This window comes from Microtus pennsylvanicus, chromosome 5 (genome assembly GCF_037038515.1).
Source record: "Microtus pennsylvanicus isolate mMicPen1 chromosome 5, mMicPen1.hap1, whole genome shotgun sequence".
Classification (NCBI taxonomy): Eukaryota; Metazoa; Chordata; class Mammalia; order Rodentia; family Cricetidae; genus Microtus; species Microtus pennsylvanicus.
The window spans coordinates 68,038,682-68,056,160 of record NC_134583.1 but is presented as its reverse complement, the minus strand read 5'-3'; the positions used below and the strand labels follow the sequence as shown (position 1 = coordinate 68,056,160).

Below are 17,479 nucleotides of genomic sequence, written 5' to 3'. Positions count from 1 at the left end.
GATTAAGCCTTGTGGCAACCCTAGAATCAGGCAAGGAAAAGCATTTGTTTAGGGTCTACACAGTGTTCTGAGTGTGGGATCTCGTGGAGTTGCGTTCTGTAATCCACTTAACCAAAGAGAAGCACCTTTGCTATGCTGAAGCTCTGATGCTATATATTGCAGACGGGATGGATGCACTGCAGGATCATTTAGGGACTCTTGCAACATGGATTTTAGAAGGTGATTGTGATTTAGCCCAGGCCATGGTAATTGCTCAGATGTTATTGTAAGGAAGGGGGCCTTTATATGTTTTTCCAATGGCTAGCACTCTTTCATGTGGCCTGAGGTTCTGGTTTGGCAGTCTTGGGCTTGTTACTGGTTAAGAAGTCATGAGGGCAAGTTGTGAGCACCTGCCTTTTGTGTGGGTATGTGGTGAGGGGTGGTTGCCACTATTACTCCAGAAGAAGGGGGCCTGCCTTGATCAGACTAAAGGCTGCTGGGGGCAGTCAATCAATCAATCAAGGCTATTCTGAGCCCTTCACACCCTGGGGGCCCACCAAAGACTCAGGCTCCCTCCCTACCCTCCCGCTGCCAGTCGAGCTGAGGAGACAAAATTAACAGCATGGACGGGAAACAATGCACCACGGAATATAATTATATGCTGAAATTGTTAGGTACTTTTAAGAAGCTAGAACTCTGCCTTGGGAGTCCAACTCTGCTGAGTGCTCTTTGTGTCTAAATCCCCCACTAGTCCTTAAAAAAGCCTGTTTTGGAGTACCTCAGTGTTCTGGTGCCCTGCAGTAGCCTACTCTCTGAATTTGGCTTGGAGCACCCCACCCCCTAAGGGCTGGAATGACCTAGGAGACTTTCCTCTAATGGAGAGGCTGGGCTTGGTTGCCCTCCTAACAATGCTGTCCTGAGCAGAGAGGAAAAGGTCTTGTTCTGTGACCTTGGGAAAGCCTCAGTTACTCTGGAAAATGGTGATCCTGGTCATGCCTTGCTGGTTTTATATGGTTGTCCTGGATGCCTGGTGGTGGCAAACCAGCTTTGGGCAGATCATTTTACCTTTCTGAGCCTGTTTACTTATCTCTAAAGGATAAAGGTGACAATAGTGTTGATCTGTAAGGTTGTAGGAGCCCAGTGAGAGGTGATGCACGTGAGATGCTTCAATGTCTATGCTCAGTACATGTTGTCTGTGACCCACAACATCCATGTTCACGCATGCTGCTGATGCAGTGATTGAATAAGTGAGACAACCCAGAACACAGAAGTCCTCAGTCAGGTGCCAGTCCCTTCTGTCCCCATTCTAGATGCCCTCCTTGCCACAGTGTCCCTATGTTTTTTTGCAAATGAATCTCCTGGTCCCTTTAGGCTAGTACCCACTTGTAACAATGGACGGATATCACCACATCCGGCCTGACTGTTTCCTGTTCTCATCCAGTGTGTGAGAGCTTGAAGGAGGAGGTAGCCTCAGCACCAAGGGGGACAGGAAGGTGCCTGGAAATCATTGGGCTGTGAGAACTTGTGGGGCAGGACATGTTGGCTTATTTGATGTCTGAGGGGAATGGTTGTGTATAGGGAACTGGGAAATGGTTGAAAACTGAGGGGGTTATGAGGATGCTTGGCTTCCCAGAATTATCTTCCTGGTACTACAGGAACCGAGCGCCCCCCCCCCCGCTTTTTTTAATTTTTTTTTTTAATTTTTAAGCTTTGGTGTTGCTCCTAATAGCCCCCTGCCCTTCGTCAGCAGTACTTCCCTCTTTAGCGAATAAGAGGCGGAGAAGGCAGAAACTTGAGGGAGGCTCTTCATCTCCCTCAGAGCCCTGTCCTTGCTCTAATGGTACTATCTACTTTTCCCAGGCAAGGTCCCAATCTCAGGGCCCCCAGGGGCCATCATGCCAGCTGGGGGCCGGGCCGGGAGCCTGAAGGACCCTGATGTAGCTGAGCTCTTCTTCAAGGATGACCCTGAGAAGCTTTTCTCTGACCTCCGGGAAATTGGCCATGGCAGCTTTGGAGCTGTGTACTTTGTGAGTTGGGTCTTAAAAGAGGGTAAAGCCAGCAAGGGTGGAGTCTTTTTAACCTGTGGGTCGCTGTTCAGGCTCTCTGCGCCACTCCACCACAATAGCCCTACCCACCCTCTCCTGCTGACTCAGCAGGTCCTCCTCCACACCATGCCCAAAGTATCTTTCCCATTCTCCAATCTGGTCCTCTAGGCCCGGGATGTCCGGAACAGTGAGGTGGTGGCCATCAAGAAGATGTCCTATAGTGGGAAGCAGTCAAATGAGGTTAGTTGGGTTCATTGAGATCAGGTTGTGGAGGGCAGAGGACCCTAGTCTCAACATGCAGGCTAGGTAACCCCCTCTTCTCTTGTCCTCCTAGAAATGGCAGGACATTATCAAGGAGGTGCGGTTCTTACAGAAGCTACGACATCCCAATACCATTCAGTACCGGGGCTGTTACCTGAGGGAGCACACAGCTTGGGTGAGCCGACCTACAACTGCTACATCTTTTCCTGGTCCAGCCTCCTAATTGGGAAGTCTCTCCTGACCATATTAGTCCTCAGGAAAACCATGAGCCAGGCATAGTGGCTCACACCTCTAATCCCAGCACTGAGGCTACAAGCACAGGTAGCTCTCTGTGAGTTCAAGGCCAGCCTGGTCTACATAGTCAGTTCTGGGCCAGCCACGGCTACACTGTGAGATCCTGTATCAAAAAGTAAAACAAAAATATAAGCATTTGTATAGGCACAGGATGAGAGGCTGATCCAGAGAGGCATAGGCAGTTGACAAGCTGCAAGGGACATGTGTTCTTTAGGAGGAGGTGATTGAAGGGGACTTTAAAGGGATCTGGATGGATGGGAGCAATGGTAGGTGTCTTGGAATCGTTCTCAGGGAGGCCTTGAATCCAGAGACTCTCCTACCACCTCTTGTTTTCTCTAGCTGCCCTTCCTCTCTGTCATTACCCTTTTGGCATTGCCTGAGTGGAAGATAAACAAGAAAGCTCTGTTTTGAGTTTCTGCTCAAGGGAGCTGGGCCAGGGGTGGCCAGAACCTGCTGATCTCTAACACTTGACCCTTCCTTAGCTGGTGATGGAGTATTGCCTGGGCTCAGCTTCTGATCTTCTAGAAGGTAAGTAAACCAGAAAGTGGGGTGAAGAAGATAAGCAGGAAAGCTGTGGGAGAAAGTAGCCTACTCCACCCCTGTGGCTCCCTCAGTTTGTTACCTCACTTCCTTCTACAGTACACAAGAAGCCCCTTCAGGAGGTGGAGATTGCAGCAGTGACCCATGGGGCGCTTCAGGGCCTGGCATATCTACACTCGCACAACATGATTCATAGGTATGACAGTGTCAGGGCTAAGAGTGGGGTGGTTTTTGTACCAGACCTCATTTTACTAAAGCCTCCACATCTTTTCTGAGATGCGTTTTCGTCTTTTGCCTCTGTCAGGGATGTGAAGGCTGGAAACATCTTGCTGTCTGAACCAGGCTTAGTAAAATTGGGAGACTTTGGCTCTGCATCTATCATGGCACCTGCCAACTCCTTTGTGGGCACTCCATACTGGTGAGTGGGAGAGGAGAGGTAGTAGGTGAAGAGTCCAGAGATGTTGGAAATAAGGCATGTATGATCTGGGTCAGAGGTTAGCCTTTCTTTCCTACTATCCTCCCAGGATGGCTCCAGAGGTGATCCTAGCCATGGATGAGGGGCAGTACGATGGCAAAGTGGATGTCTGGTCCTTGGGGATAACCTGTATTGAGCTGGGTAAGGATGTCCTCTTCGCCCCTCAGATTATTCTCCTCTCCCCATCCCATCCCATGGACCCAGTGCCTGTCCCTTTGGACTACCCTGGAGCTTCTCTGATACAAGCAGTTGTCAAACACTACCTTGTTTTTTAAGAAACGGTTTCATTGTGTAGCTCTGGCTATCCTGGAACTTGCTCTGTAGACCAAACTGACCTCAAACTCAGAGATCCACCTGCCTCCTGAGTTCTGGGATTAAAGGCATGTACCACCACACCCGGCCTCCTGCCAATTCTTATACCTAAAAATTTTCTAACAGTTCTTGCCTCTTGCCCACTCCGTGGATTCTAAATCTGTTTTAAGTGCCCAGTGTGCTGGGTTCTGGGGGTACAGTGGTAAAATTCCTGCCTTCGTTAAAACTGCATTCAAGTAGGGAAAGCTAGGCATGTTTTCTGTCAATGGGATAAGAGTGTAGAAGCTCCAGGAGTGGAACGGAGCCAAAACTTGACCTAGTTTAGGGGCTAAGGAAGCCCTGTGTGTAATAGAAATGTTTAAACAAACCTGCAAGACAAAGAACTGCTAGAAAGATGCGGGGTAGAGCGTTCCAGACAGAAAGCAGCGTTGTAGAAGCTGAGAGGGTGAGCAGGCCTGAGGAACTGAGACTAGCTTTTGGAACTACATGTGTAATGCAGAGGAGTGAGTTGACAGGTCCCAGAAGTTAGGCCCAGTGAGTTAGGCCTCGGAGCCATGTTGGTGCTCTCTTTGCATATCTCTTTGCACTACCAAAGCATTTGTCTAAGGTGTAAAGCTTGTAAGACTTCCAGCACAACACCAGTCCAAGAAAGAGTAGTTTTTACTGATTGCTTCCTGCAGAGATCTTTCCTCTACCAGTCATCCACCCCTCTACACCCACCACCCATAACACACACACACACACACACACACACACACACACACACACACACACACACACACAGGCTGGCCTCACACTCAGAGATCTGCCTCCTGAGTGCTAGGATTAGAGGTATGTGCCGCCACTACCTGGCAGCCAGTCTCTACTTAATAGTCTGTGATATACTCAGGCCAAGGAGGTCTGTCTATGCTCAGTGCAGTCATTTCAGTGCCTGGTCAGAGCCATCAGTGGCTTCCTGTGGCCTCCTAAACCGAAGCTATCTTTTTTTTTTTTTTTTTTTTTTGTTTTTCGAGACAGGGTTTCTCTGTGGCTTTGGAGCCTGTCCTGGAACTAGCTCTTGTAGACCAGGCTGGTCTCGAACTCATAGAGATCCGCCTGCCTCTGCCTCCCGAGTGCTGGGATTAAAGGCGTGCGCCACCACCGCCCGGCTCCGAAGCTATCTTATACCAGGCTAGAGCCTCTGCTTCCTCTTTCCTATGTGGGCTCTGCCATGTGGAGCATGTTAGGAGCTTGTGCCTGCCATCAGAGAGTAAGTTGTACTTGTGCCCTCTGAGGCCATGGCCAGACAGGTGGGGAAATGTGTGGAATAGGTCATAGAGACGAGCTGTCTACTGTATTCCTAGATTTTGTAGAGATGTGGATACACAGGTTCTCCCTATTGAAAGCCTCATTAGAAATGACAGCCAGTAGGGCTGGAGAGATGGCTCAGCAGTTAAGAGCACTGTCTGCTCTTCCAGAGGACCTGGGTTCAATTCCCAGCAACCACATTGCTGCTCAAAACTATCTGTAACTCCAGCTCCAGAGCATCTGGCATCTTCACATAGACATACATGTAGGCAAAACACCAATGCACATAAAAATAAATTATTAAAAAGAAAGGAAGGAAGAAATGGAGAGAGGAAAAAAAAGAAGGGCAGGAAAGAGGGGGGAAAAAGACAGGAAAGAGAAAGGGCAGCCAGTATTCAGTGTCTGGATTGGTGTTGGAGGAGGCAGGACAAGCTGGAGGCCACCATTCCTATAGAGGACCACTATTGCTTAGTTCTACTCATTGTTATATAGGGATAGAGACTCCATTTTACCATATCTGATTCTTTTTTTCCCCCATAATTTATTTAACCTTATTTTATGTGCATTGATGTGAAGGTGTCAGATCTCCTAGAACTGGAATTATAGACAGTTGTGAGCTACCATATGAATGCTGGGAATTGAACCTGGGTCCTTTGAAAGAACAGCTCTTAACTGCTAAACCATCTCTCCAGCCCCCATATCTGATTCTTAAAGAAAGACTGCAAATTTATATTCTTGTAATTATTGTTGGCAAGTAAGTTTTTGAAATCACTATTTAGATCAAAAACAGCTAACCAACCAGGTGGTGACGGCTCATGCCTTTAATCCAAGCACTTGGGAGATTGAGGCAGCTGGATCTGTATTGAGTTTGAGCCCAACCTGGTCTACAGAGCTAGTGTTTCTTTTTCTTTTTGAGTCAGGGTTTCTCTGTAGCTTTGGTGCCTGTCCTAGAACTAGACTTGGCTGGCCTTGAACTCACAGAGATCCTCTGTCTCCTGAGTGCTGGGATTAAAGGTGTGTGCCACCACCACCCAGCTACAGAGCTAGTTCTAAAATAGTCAGAGCCGTACAGAGAAACCCTGTCTCAAAAACAAAATAAAAACATTTCTCTGGGCTAGAAGGAGTTCCTCTTAGAGCTACTGCCAGTATTCCCTTTTCTAAACACCTCTCCTTAGTTTCCTAGCCATTTATCTGTTTCCCCTCCTACCACAATTAACAATGTTAACTTGGTGTTACTGGTTTTGTTTTGATGGTTTTGGGAATCAAATCTAGAGCCTGGCACAAGCTAAGCAAGTATTCTACCACTAAGATATATTTCTAGCTCTGTCTAGTGTTGTTTGTTTAGTTAATTTTAGACTGGAAGTTTGTTGAACACAGAACATGTCTCTGTTTCTTTTTCTTTCCCACATTGGTAGGTTTTGTTCTCTGATAATTTGAGTGTGCTTCTTTATGCCTTTTTGCTGTTTTCTCTAATCCTTCCTCTGCCCTCGTGCAGCAGATAGGATGGGTATTACATTTTACTGAGAGCAAATTAAGACTCAGCAGGATCGGGAATTGCTCAACGTCAAGCAGGAAGGAAGCTAGGGAGATGGGATTTGAACCCATGCTGTTTTGAGTTCCCTTCTAGTTTCTGATCATCTACCTCTTCTCACCTTCTTCCTTTGTCCTTTCTGTAGCGGAGCGGAAGCCACCACTGTTTAACATGAATGCAATGAGTGCCTTATACCACATTGCACAGAACGAGTCCCCTGCTCTCCAGTCAGGACACTGGTAAGGACTGGGCTTCTTGGGCCAAGGGGTTCTGGGTTTAGCTGCTTGGCTCATGCCTGCTATTTCATTCTTCCTGGGATGTCAGGTCTGAGTACTTCCGGAATTTTGTTGACTCCTGTCTTCAGAAAATCCCTCAAGATAGACCAACCTCAGAGGTTCTTCTGAAGGTGAGCACTCCCTGGCCTAAGTTCTGGAACAGTAGCTGGTAGAGCCGCAGAAAATGTGGGTCAGTGAGTCCCAATTCTTCATCCAGGAATCTTCCTTTATAAATTTTGCCCCAGGCCCTGATGCCTCAAGGCCCCTGTGTTTTGCTAGATTTTATCTGCCATACTATCTTAATTTAAGTAGTAATTTGTTTTCACATTTTTCTTAGTCAAAGATCATGGATAAATGTATGATTTGCCTGAGATGTTTTTAAGTTTTCCAAACTGGAGAAACCTCATTCCTTTCACAGACCCAAAGTGTCCTCTAAGAAGCCCTAGTTGGGACTAACAGACTCCTAGATTGACCTCCTGGTTTTTTAAAGGGTAACTTTTGAGGGCCTGAAGAGGTTATGTGATACCTCCAAAAGCATTTAGCCTTTGGTACGCAAAACTAGATTGGGGTCTCCTTAATACCTTACCTATCAGTGATGCCTGGAGAAATGGAGCTGTGGGGGTAGTAAGAGAGTTACTGTGAGAAACAGGGATAAGACAAAGGTGAGCATCCAGCTGCGGTAGGCATGGCCTGGGGCCAGGAGATACCGAGAGGCCTGGGATCTAGAGGGATGGGGAGAACTGACAGCAGATCTCAGGTGTTCTGTTTCCCTAGCACCGCTTTGTGCTCCGGGAGCGGCCACCCACAGTCATCATGGACCTAATCCAGAGGACCAAAGATGCTGTACGGGAATTGGATAATCTGCAGTATCGAAAGATGAAGAAGATACTATTCCAAGAGGCACCCAATGGCCCTGGTGCTGAGGCTCCAGAGGAAGAGGAGGTGACCTAGCTTGTCCTGACAACTCCCCATACTGGGCTTGGCCCTTCTTCCCCACCTGTCTTCACCTTCTTTCCTCGTGCTACTCCATATTCTTGTCCTTCCCTTTCACTGCCCAACAGCTCACACCCTGTTCGCAGGAAGCAGAACCCTACATGCACCGAGCCGGGACACTAACCAGTCTAGAAAGTAGCCACTCGGTGCCCAGCATGTCCATCAGCGCCTCCAGCCAAAGCAGCTCAGTCAACAGCCTAGCAGATGCCTCAGACAATGAGGAGGAGGAGGAAGAGGAGGAAGAGGAGGAGGAAGAAGAGGAAGAGGAAGGCCCTGAAGCCCGAGAGATGGCCATGATGCAGGAGGGGGAGCATACAGTTACTTCCCACAGCTCCACCATCCACAGGCTACCGGTATGCAGCTCACCCTGAGCAGCTTGGGAGGCAAGAGGCCAAGTTGGAGCTGTTTTGCTGAGGAGCTGCCTAGGTCCCTATTCTCATTTCAGCCTGGATGAGTCTCCTTGGGTAACTCTCTGGGGTTCACTGGCACCTGAACTTTGGGCATCCCCTCTTTCTTCCCTTTTTCTAGGGCTCAGATAACCTATATGATGATCCCTACCAGCCAGAAATGACCCCGGGTCCACTCCAACCACCTGCAGCCCCTCCCACCTCCACCACCTCTTCTGCTCGCCGCCGGGCTTATTGCCGTAACCGGGACCACTTTGCCACCATCCGTACTGCCTCCCTGGTAAGTGTGGAAGTACTGCTCACTCAGGGTTTTTTTTTTTTTTTCCTTTGGGTTTTTCAAGGCAGGGTTTCTCTGTGTAGCTTTGGAGCCTGTCCTGGCACTAGCTCTGTAGACCAGGCTGGCCTCAAACTCAGAGATCCGCTTGCCTCTGTTTCCTGAGTGCTGAGATTAAAGGCATGCGCCACCACTGCCTGGCCTCACTCAACTTCTTTATAGTCTTTTTTTCTCTGTTACCTGGATACATCAGACAGAAGTCCAGAAATGACTTTCTCCCTGTGACACATGATTTACATCAAGATTCCCCCCTCACTTTGCTGCTGTCTTTGCCTGCTCCCTTTCCCAGCAGACTGTTTAGTCACATTGCCTGTTCTGGGTATTCTTAGCCTAGCGAACTGTTGCTGTTTTCAGGCCTTGTTGAAATAACAGCTGTGGAGACCTTCCTGAGCTCTGGCTGCTCAGGTGCTTTACATGCCTGCGCAGGCATGTGTCCCCTGCTGTGGTGCTCCTGGTGGCAATGTGCAGGTTTACTGGATTCAGTGCTTCAGAGTGCAGGGGCGGGCTTCAGAGATCTGCCTCATGTCAGTGACTTGTTTTCAGGCCCACCACATGCTTATGTTTAATCTTTCCAGCTTTCTCTGGGAGGGAAAGGGTTGAATCCCATTTAGGAATTGAGGCTGCTGTGACTTCGGGAGGCTGTTTGCCCAACATACTTGCCCAGGCACCTTTGGGTGGGGTTCTGTTTGTGTAAATAGCATCTTAGTTTTCTAGAATCTCACTTTTCTCAATTCATAGGGGAAAAAAAGTGTTTGTTTGCTTATCGAGATAGGTTCTACTAGTAGCTCAGCCTTGAACTTGTGATCCTTCTGCATTAGATTCCCAAGTCCTGGGATTTATAGTCGTGTGTTACCATGCCCAGTAAGTTCAGGCTTCTCATAAAACATAGTTTTCTGTTTGTGCTCTTGATAGAACTTTAAGTGGCATTCCAGTTTGGGATGTATTTGAGCACCAACAATTCCTTTAGAGGCCACTGGGCAAGTCTAATGCGTTTTTCAAGCTTTTGCTTGTGCCTAGCCAGGAGGGATGGTGGGTTGCTAGGACCACTCTAGAGCTGCTGTTGCCTTGTCATTCTGTGCAGAAAAAGCTGATTTTCCTGGGCCTTGGTGACCTAGACTAGCTTCAGAGCCACTGATAGAACAGTTAAGGTGAGACCAGAGGTTGGAGCCAGAGATCTTGATCTAACATAGCAGGACTCAGAATCTGGCTTAGTACCTGGAACATGGTAGACCCTCAGTAGTGTTTGCTGAAGGGAGGATGCTAGCCAGCTCCCACTGGTTCATTTTTCTGTGTATATTGCACTTGTCTGTTCAGTACAATTGTTGGCCTGTGTCACAGATGAGAGTTGGTGGTTTGAGAGGTTAGCGTACTTGAGATTAAATGATAATAATGGACAGAGTGGACCTGAGCCCAGGTGTATTGGATTCATTCTTTTGCACTTTTCTAAGCTGTACCTACTTTTGCACCAGGACCTGCACTTACCAGTTTTTATCTTCTCAGTCTACTACACCAACCCATGAGGCAGATAATTATTCAGTTGAGGAAATAGATTCAGAGAGTTTAAGTGTAGGGAAGATATTTAATAATAGTGAAACCTGCCGGGCGGTGGTGGCGCACGCCTTTAATCCCAGCACTCGGGGAGGCAGAGGCAGGCGGATCTCTGTGAGTTTGAGACCAGCCTGGTCTACAAGAGCTAGTTCCAGGACAGGAACCAAAAAGCTATGGAGAAACCCTGTCTCGAAAATCAAAAAAAAAAAAAAAAAAATAGTGAAACCTTATTCTTCACCATATCTGTATAAGTGAAATGGGGCTAGGACTGAGTCCCATGTTTATTCTTCCTCCTACTCTAGGTCAGTCGTCAGATCCAGGAGCATGAGCAGGACTCAGCCCTGCGGGAGCAACTGAGTGGCTATAAGCGGATGCGGCGTCAGCACCAGAAGCAGCTGCTGGCCCTGGAGTCCCGTCTGAGGGGCGAACGGGAGGAGCACAGTGGGCGGCTACAGCGGGAGCTTGAGGCACAACGGGCTGGCTTTGGGACTGAAGCTGAGAAGTTGGCCCGGAGGCACCAGGCCATTGGTGAAAAAGAAGCCAGAGCTGCCCAGGCCGAGGAGCGGAAGTTCCAGCAGCACATCCTGGGGCAGCAGAAAAAGGAGCTGGCTGCCCTGCTGGAGGCACAGAAGAGAACCTATAAGCTTCGGAAGGAGCAGTTAAAGGAGGTTTGACCAGATCTGCCTTGGGTGAGCCAAGGGCCATCAGGTAGGCAAGACAATGGCAGGACTTAACCCGTTCCCCCAATGCCCTTCCCAGGAGCTCCAGGAGAACCCTAGCACACCCAAACGAGAGAAGGCTGAGTGGCTATTGAGGCAGAAGGAGCAGTTGCAACAGTGCCAGGCAGAAGAGGAGGCGGGGCTGCTGCGGAGACAACGCCAGTACTTTGAACTGCAGTGTCGCCAATACAAGCGCAAGATGCTACTGGCTAGACACAGCCTAGACCAGGACCTGCTCCGAGAGGTGACCTGGCCCACCTGCCCTTCTTCTCACAGTCCAGAATCCTAGCACCTTTCTTCTCTCATTTGCCTTGCTAATGTCTTCTTTCTTCTCTGCTTTCCTAGTGTTTTGGTTTGGCTTTTTTCAGCATTCTTCCAGCTTTCCATCTCTACTAGACCTTGCTAGGATGTCCTTAGGTGTCCCTTTCCTAGGCCAACCGAGAGCTTACACTCCTCACCTCCCCGACTCTCCGCTAAGGAATTTTGTGCTCTTAATTCTTCAGTACCAAGAAGGCTCCCTGACTGGGCTGTGGGTCCTGCCTGTTTTCTGCCTTAGGACCTGAACAAGAAACAGACACAGAAAGACTTGGAGTGTGCTCTGCTGTTGCGGCAACACGAGGCTACCCGAGAGCTGGAGCTTCGGCAGCTCCAAGCTGTCCAGCGTACACGTGCTGAACTAACCCGCCTCCAGCACCAGACAGAGCTAGGCAACCAGCTGGAGTACAACAAGCGACGGGAGCAAGAGTTGCGGCAGAAGCACGCGGCCCAGGTTCGCCAGCAACCCAAGAGCCTCAAAGTACGTGCAGGCCAGCTACCCATGGGCCTCCCTGCTACTGGGGCTCTGGGACCACTCAGCACAGGCACCCCTAGTGAAGAGCAGCCCTGCTCATCTGGCCAGGAGGCAATCCTGGACCAAAGGATGCTGGGAGAGGAGGAGGAAGCAGTGCCAGAGAGAAGGATTCTGGGAAAGGAAGGGACCACCTTGGAGCCAGAGGAGCAGAGAATTCTGGGGGAAGAAATGGGAACCTTTAGTTCCAGCCCACAAAAACATAGGAGTCTGGTTGATGAGGAAGATTGGGATATATCTGAGGAGATGAAGGAGATTAGAGTCCCATCAACGGCATCCCAGGAGAGAAGTATTATTGGCCAGGAAGAGGATGGGGCATGGAGTTTGTGGGGGAAGGAGGGTGGGAACCTTGTGGATGTGGAGTTCAAGCTTGGCTGGGTCCAGGGTCCTGTTCTGACTCCAGTCCCAGAGGAGGAGGAGGAGGAAGAGGAGGGAGGAGCTCCTATTGGAACCCCCAGGGATCCTGGAGATGGTTGTCCTTCCCCAGATATCCCTCCAGAACCACCCCCATCACATCTGAGACAGTCCCCTATTAGCCAGCTCCCTGGACTCCTATCTCATGGCCTCCTGGCTGGCCTCTCCTTTGCTGTGGGGTCCTCCTCAGGCCTCCTGCCCCTACTCCTTCTGCTGCTACTCCCACTGCTAGCAGCCCAAGGTGGGGGTGGCTTGCAGGCAGCACTGCTGGCCCTTGAGGTAGGACTAGTAGGCCTGGGGGCCTCCTACCTGTTCCTTTGTACAGCCCTACACCTGCCCCCCAGTCTGTTCCTTCTCCTGGCTCAGGGCACTGCACTGGGGGCTGTCCTTAGCCTGAGCTGGCGCCGAGGCCTTATGGGTGTGCCTCTGGGCCTTGGGGCTGCCTGGCTCCTAGCTTGGCCCAGCCTGGCTTTACCTCTGGCAGCTGTGGCAGCTGGGGGCAAATGGGTACGGCAGCAAGGCCCCCAGATTCGTCGAGGCATCTCTCGACTCTGGTTGCGGGTTCTGCTACGACTGTCGCCCATGGCCTTTCGGGCCCTACAGGGCTGTGGGGCCGTGGGAGACCGGGGACTGTTTGCGCTGTACCCTAAGACCAACAAGAATGGTTTCCGAAGCCGACTACCTGTCCCTTGGCCCCGTCAGGGAAATCCTCGCACTACTCAACACCCACTCGCTCTATTGGCAAGAGTTTGGGCTCTGTGCAAGGGCTGGAACTGGCGCCTAGCACGGGCTAGCCACAGATTAGCCTCTTGCTTGCCCCCCTGGGCTCTTCACACACTAGCCAGCTGGGGCCTGCTTAAGGGTGAAAGGCCCAGTCGGATCCCTCGGTTGCTACCACGCAGCCAGCGCCGTCTTGGGCTCTCTGCTTCCCGACAGCTACCATCAGGGACTGTGGGTGGACGGAGATCTCAGACCCGCAGGGCCCTGCCTCCCTGGAGGTAACCAGTTCTAACCCTCCACCCAAACTTAGGGCATTGAGCACTTTATCTCCTGCAACTCAGTGAAGTTTCTCCAATCCCCTGGCCTCTCCTCCCCTCTGACCTTTCTTCCTCAGTATATTTCCCCAGGTCCGGTCCCGGCCCCAGAGATCTCTAGTCAGGCAGCCTCCTCTACTGTGGAGTCCAGAAATGACACTCTGTGTTTTCCCCCATCCCCTAAGTTATTGCTGTTCCCCTGCTGTGTGTGTGCTCATCCTCACCCTCATCGGCTCAGGCCTGGGGCCAGGGGTGGCAGGGAGGGAAGTCATGGGGTTTTTTTTCCCCTCTTTGATTTTGTTTTTCTGTCTCCCTTCCAACCTGTCCCCCTCCCCCTCCACAAAAAAAAAAAAAAAAGAAAAAGAAAAAACGAAAAACACAAATAAAATATCTGAGCGGAACTATACCTTTGGCCCAGGCTGCCTCTGTCTGCTTTGTCCTGCCGCCTAGCCTCCCTGGTTTGCCCCGAATCTGGACCCTTGGCCCTCAGCTCCATGACTCTTCACCCCATCTCCGTTGTCTTCACTCCTCTCACTCCTCAGCCTCATCCTCTGCCTTCATAGCTTCATTGCACCATGACCACAAACAGCTCTGGGCAGTGAGCCCTGTGGAACTTCCACAGACCTTCCTGACCTCATAGTTCCCGCTGTGGGACCTTTGCAGAGAGTACCTAAGGTTAAAGTCTTTTGGTCACTTTGCCCCTTCCTTTACTGTGAACATGATTTGGAACTGCGTCTATCAGCTGGATCAGGCATTAGTCCAGGGTTGGGGGCTGGGACAGCAGACCCACTACAGACGAGGGTGGTGAGGTGGGACTAGGTAGAATGTGCAAACTAGAGGCCTGGGATTACTGTGGACTTGGAGTGGGGGCTAAGTATGTTGGGCTGGGCTAGTAATGAGTGGATCTGGTCAGGGCAGGGTGGCAGCTGCTCTCAGTGGAACTTCTCAGACCTTTTCTGGCCACCCCCTGCTGCCCTTTCCTTTCTGTGGCCTGATATGGGGTGACCTCTAACCCAGCCCCCAGCACAGCGCTTCTTCCTGCCTTCCTCTGTCTGCCCTTAGTCGTGTTGCCCTTTCATCACTGTTGTGTGTACCTCGGTCTCACTCAGTCTTTACATTCCTTAAACATTTGGTCACATGCTTCTGTCTCAGGGTGATTTTTCTCCCTCCCTCTTTGCATGAGCAGAGCTTCTTTGTGTCCCCAATCCTCTTAGACTCTGAGTTCCCTGTCTAAGATCTTACATTCCTTCCTGTGACACCCATGCACCTCTGATGTACTCTCCGAACCTCCCGTTTCTCCGCCTCTCTTGACCATGGAGACTTTCTTCATCTCAACAGTTCCATCTCTCCATGTCTGTCTGTGTACAGCTCCCCCCGCCCCCTCTGTCTAACATGTTTTCTGTTTCTCTCCCTCTCCCTGTCTCTGCTTCTGTCTCCTTCCTCTTTCTCCTTTCCCCTCGTGTTCCTCTTCTTCCTCCTTCTCCCTGCCCCATTTCCCTTTGATCCGTTCACTGCACAGTCGAAGGAGCTGCAGATCAAGAAGCAGTTCCAGGAAACGTGTAAGATCCAGACACGGCAATACAAGGCTCTTCGGGCACACTTGCTGGAGACCACACCCAAAGCTCAGCACAAGAGCCTCCTTAAGCGGCTCAAGGAGGAACAGACCCGCAAGCTGGCGATCCTGGCCGAGCAGTATGACCAGTCCATTTCAGAGATGCTCAGCTCACAGGCGGTGAGGCCTGGGGTCTGGGAGGGAAACTATGGAGGTTGGCCTTTGCTTTAAACGTTGCTGAGGCAAAGGAAGGTGGGAGGTGTGAACAGAACTTCTTGCACTTAGGAGACTCGTGTGCTCTCACTATTGACGTTCTTCATAGTGGTTTTATTTCGTATTCTTTGCAGTGGTTTTATTTTTTTCCCTTACTATTTTCCTAATGTCTTAACAAAGTGTATCCTGCCTGCTCTGCCAAGAAACACCAAGGAAAATAATGGCTGTAATATTTTTTTCTGGACCAGAGTTTACTTTGTGTGAACAGGGAGCAGGGGAGCAGATTACTGTGAGTGTGGCTCTCAGGCCTTTTACTCAGACTTCTGGAATCTGGAAGGTTGCTCTTAGGAAAACTGTACACAGCACTGGAGTGGGCTGCTTCAAATACACACTGACTCCAAAGAGCTGGAGGGCCCCACTCTCACTCAGTCCTACCTCTCAGAGGTAATTTTGTAGTGATTAGCTTATCTAGTTTCCAATGCATATCTGGAAAATTACATACAAATTTTCAACACAAAGGAATCAGACTTTACATAGTTTTCTGACTTCCCTTCCACCCAATATTTCTTGGATATCATTCCATGTCACTATACATGTCACATATCTCATTTTTATACAGTATAGAATTTTCCATGGAATGGCTGTACCATAATTTATTTAACCCATCCCTTATTGGTGGACATTTAGGTTGTTTCCAGCATTTTGCTATCACAACGCTTCCGTGAATACTTGGAGCACATGTGCAAGTATACCTGGGGGATAGATTCCTGCAAGTGTAATTGCTGTCCACAGGGTATGACCATCTTCCATTCTGGTAGAGGTTGAGACTGCCGCGCCTTGCCACCTTAGGGCCCAGGCCTACTGGGGCAGGGGAGGATAGTGGGGACAGAGGAGGAGGTCCCTAAACCCTCCCCTCCCTGTCCTCCAGCTCCGGCTTGATGAGACCCAAGAGGCAGAGTTTCAGGCCCTGCGGCAGCAGCTCCAACAGGAGCTGGAGCTCCTCAATGCTTACCAGAGCAAGATCAAGATCCGCACAGAGAGTCAGCATGAGCGGGAGCTGAGGGAGCTGGAGCAGAGAGTAGCACTGAGGCGGGCACTGCTAGAGCAACGGGTAAGGGGCTTGCCCCCCAACTGGGAAAGGGAGAGCGGGTTCTCCATTCCAGTACTCTCACCCCTGTTTTGGGCGTCCCAGGTGGAAGAAGAGCTGCTGGCCCTGCAAACAGGGCGTTCTGAGCGAATCCGAAGTTTGCTTGAGCGGCAGGCCCGTGAGATCGAGGCTTTTGATGCCGAGAGCATGAGGCTGGGCTTCTCCAGCATGGCACTGGGGGGCATTCCAGCTGAAGCTGCTGCCCAAGGCTATCCTGCTCCACCCCCAGCCCCTGCCTGGCCCTCCCGTCCAGTTCCCCGTTCAGGGGCCCATTGGAGCCACGGCCCTCCACCACCAGGCATGCCCCCACCAGCTTGGCGTCAGCCAGCTCTGCTGGCTCCTCCAGGGCCTCCAAACTGGCTAGGGCCCCCAACACAGAGTGGAACACCCCGTGGAGGGGCTCTGCTACTTCTAAGAAACAGCCCTCAACCCCTGAGGCGGGCGGCATCAGGGGGCAGCAGCAGTGAGAACGTGGGCCCACCTGCTGCAGTATCAGGGCCGCTGAGCCGAAGCACCAGTGTTGCTTCCCACATCCTCAACGGTTCCTCCCACTTCTATTCCTGAAGTGCAGGGTGGTGAGCTGAGGAATAGGGCAAGGTGGGAGTGGGTGATGCCTGATCCTACAGGCAGGCTTGCAGCCTACCCAGTGGGGGTGGGGACAGGATGTTGGCTCCAGCTCCCCGTCAGACCTCCACATCTCATGAGCTTCTTGGGGCTGGCCAGTGACCCCAGGCCAGCTTGGGCATTGGTGCCCCAAGGCTGACCAGGAGCCCTGCCTCCCCACCATGGTGCCAGGGTCTCTCTCCATCACCACCTACAAAAGGTGGAACTGTGAGTGTCAAATATTCATCTGGTCCCCTGGGGGAGGGGAAGGGTGGGTCTAGATATATTATATTCAGAGAACTATACAACCCTTGTGATGGGGCCATGAACTGGGGACAACAGGGTCCCCAGACCTGGATATGGCAGGGCAGGTCTGGTGCCCAAGGCAAGGAGAATGGGAAGAGGCCTTCCTCCAGAAGGATTGGGGGTCTTAAAGTCAGGATGCCTGGGTCTCACCATTCTCCTGTTGCTGTCTGATGTCCTGTGCCGTCTTGTCTTTTTTTTTTTTTTTTTTTTAATTGGGATCAGGGCTGGGGCGGGGTACAAGGGAAGGACCTTGGAAAGGGCTGCTGCCAAGCCTGGGAGCAGTCAGGGGAGCCCCTCTCAGCTAGGGGGCTGGCACAGAGCCCTAGGGCAAGCTTTTAATAAACTGTTGGTTATTCTAACAGA

At 50.8% G+C, this 17,479-nt stretch overlaps 1 protein-coding gene across 6 annotated transcripts in view; it reads left to right on the top strand.

Annotated features, from left to right (window-relative positions):
• Positions 1–17,479, top strand: part of Taok2 (TAO kinase 2) — a 21,172-nt gene extending 3,693 nt beyond the window's left edge. For 2 of the 6 annotated variants that reach the window (XM_075972265.1, XM_075972264.1), the window contains exons 2-16: positions 1,840–2,006; positions 2,193–2,264; positions 2,359–2,460; positions 3,062–3,107; positions 3,219–3,315; positions 3,424–3,537; positions 3,644–3,735; positions 6,870–6,963; positions 7,049–7,130; positions 7,774–7,941; positions 8,061–8,345; positions 8,521–8,679; positions 10,584–10,949; positions 11,041–11,244; positions 11,557–13,701. In XM_075972265.1, coding sequence (XP_075828380.1) covers positions 1,875–2,006; positions 2,193–2,264; positions 2,359–2,460; positions 3,062–3,107; positions 3,219–3,315; positions 3,424–3,537; positions 3,644–3,735; positions 6,870–6,963; positions 7,049–7,130; positions 7,774–7,941; positions 8,061–8,345; positions 8,521–8,679; positions 10,584–10,949; positions 11,041–11,244; positions 11,557–13,263 — 3,720 coding nt within the window. In that variant the 5' untranslated portion in view covers positions 1,840–1,874 and the 3' untranslated portion in view covers positions 13,264–13,701. Of the gene's footprint in view, positions 1–1,839; positions 2,007–2,192; positions 2,265–2,358; positions 2,461–3,061; positions 3,108–3,218; positions 3,316–3,423; positions 3,538–3,643; positions 3,736–6,869; positions 6,964–7,048; positions 7,131–7,773; positions 7,942–8,060; positions 8,346–8,520; positions 8,680–10,583; positions 10,950–11,040; positions 11,245–11,556; positions 13,702–14,814; positions 15,028–15,747; positions 15,854–15,988; positions 16,172–16,252 lie in introns of those variants that run through there. The other 4 variants (XM_075972268.1, XM_075972269.1, XM_075972270.1 and 1 more) reach the window with 4 other exon arrangements.